The sequence below is a fragment of the Mesitornis unicolor genome, unplaced genomic scaffold (genome assembly GCF_000695765.1).
Source record: "Mesitornis unicolor isolate BGI_N332 unplaced genomic scaffold, ASM69576v1 scaffold42537, whole genome shotgun sequence".
Lineage (NCBI taxonomy): Eukaryota > Metazoa > Chordata > Aves > Mesitornithiformes > Mesitornithidae > Mesitornis > Mesitornis unicolor.
Genome location: NW_010199173.1, coordinates 1 through 1043, shown reverse-complemented (window position 1 = coordinate 1043; position 1043 = coordinate 1). Strand labels below are relative to the sequence as shown.

At 61.3% G+C, this 1043-nt stretch overlaps 1 protein-coding gene across 1 annotated transcript in view; it reads left to right on the top strand.

Moving 5' to 3' along the window:
- Positions 1-476, top strand: part of LOC104544482 (transmembrane protein 79-like) — a gene marked incomplete at its 5' end in the record, with an annotated part of 886 nt that extends 410 nt beyond the window's left edge. Inside the window, 2 exon segments of the mRNA XM_010189371.1 lie at positions 282-331; positions 334-476. Of these exon segments, the coding sequence (XP_010187673.1) occupies positions 282-331; positions 334-476 (193 nt within the window).
- Positions 477-1043: the final 567 nt, after the last annotated feature.

Genomic DNA, 1043 nt, shown 5'->3' with positions numbered 1-1043 from the left:
GCAGTGGTGGAGTCCCCATCCCTGGAGGGGTCCAAAAACCGCATGGATGTGGCACTTGGGGACGTGGTTTGGTGGCCACAGTGGGGTTGCACTGATGATCTTAGAGGGCTTAACCTGAACGATTCTGTGATGAAAACCAGCCTGAAAAGCAGGCACAGGGGAAGGGTTTCCCCATCCCTCACCCCACTTCCCATAGCAAACCCTCACTGGGGTCAGGACCCCCGAGCAGATCCGGGTGCTGGCCCCGAGGCATCGTCCCCACCACACTCCCACTTCTCCAGGTTGATTTATTGGCTGTCCTACGCCATCGGCCGCTCCTTCCGCGCCTTCGGCCCTTCCTGCCGCTGCTGGCCATGCTGCTCTGGAACCTCTACAGCATGTTCGTGCTGGAGCCCGAAAACCTCCTCGCCCTGGCAGCAATGAAGCCCGACAACCACCCCAAGGACAGCGGGGCCAAGCTGCGCTACTGGGGGTGAAGGTCCCGGGGAAATGGGTCCTGGGGCTGAGCCCTCCTCACTCCCTGCATTGGGAGCCCCAAGGAGGCTCCAGCCCCAGCAGGCGCCCATGGGTGGTAAAGGGAAGCTGTAAAACCCCCAGCACTGGGTTTTTCGCCCAGAGGGACCCAGTGAGCCCCGTGCCAGGAGGGTTTGGGGTGGGAGGTGCCTCCCTTCCTTCTGGAGCCCCCTTGGCCCAATGGTGCTGGAGCTGCTTTGGGGAGGGTGAGGGAAATTCCCCTGCAAATGATGCTGTCACTGCAGAGCTTTGCCCAGGGGATGCCACCGTCCCACCCCAAAACCATCTCTGGAGAGGGGAAACCGTTGTGTGTGGTCCCAAACTGCCCATGTCCCTGGCTCCCTGCGCAGTGGCGTGGCCAGTCCTGCCCAGCACATCCCTCCTCTTCCTGCTGGTGGAGCTTCCCAAACCAGTTGGACCAGCAGGAGGGACCTGTGCATAGCCCAGAGGTCTGAAATCCACCAATAAAGGCCAAGCCCTTGCAGCTCCACATCTGCCAAGTGTTCAGCTTGTCCATCCCATCCCATCCC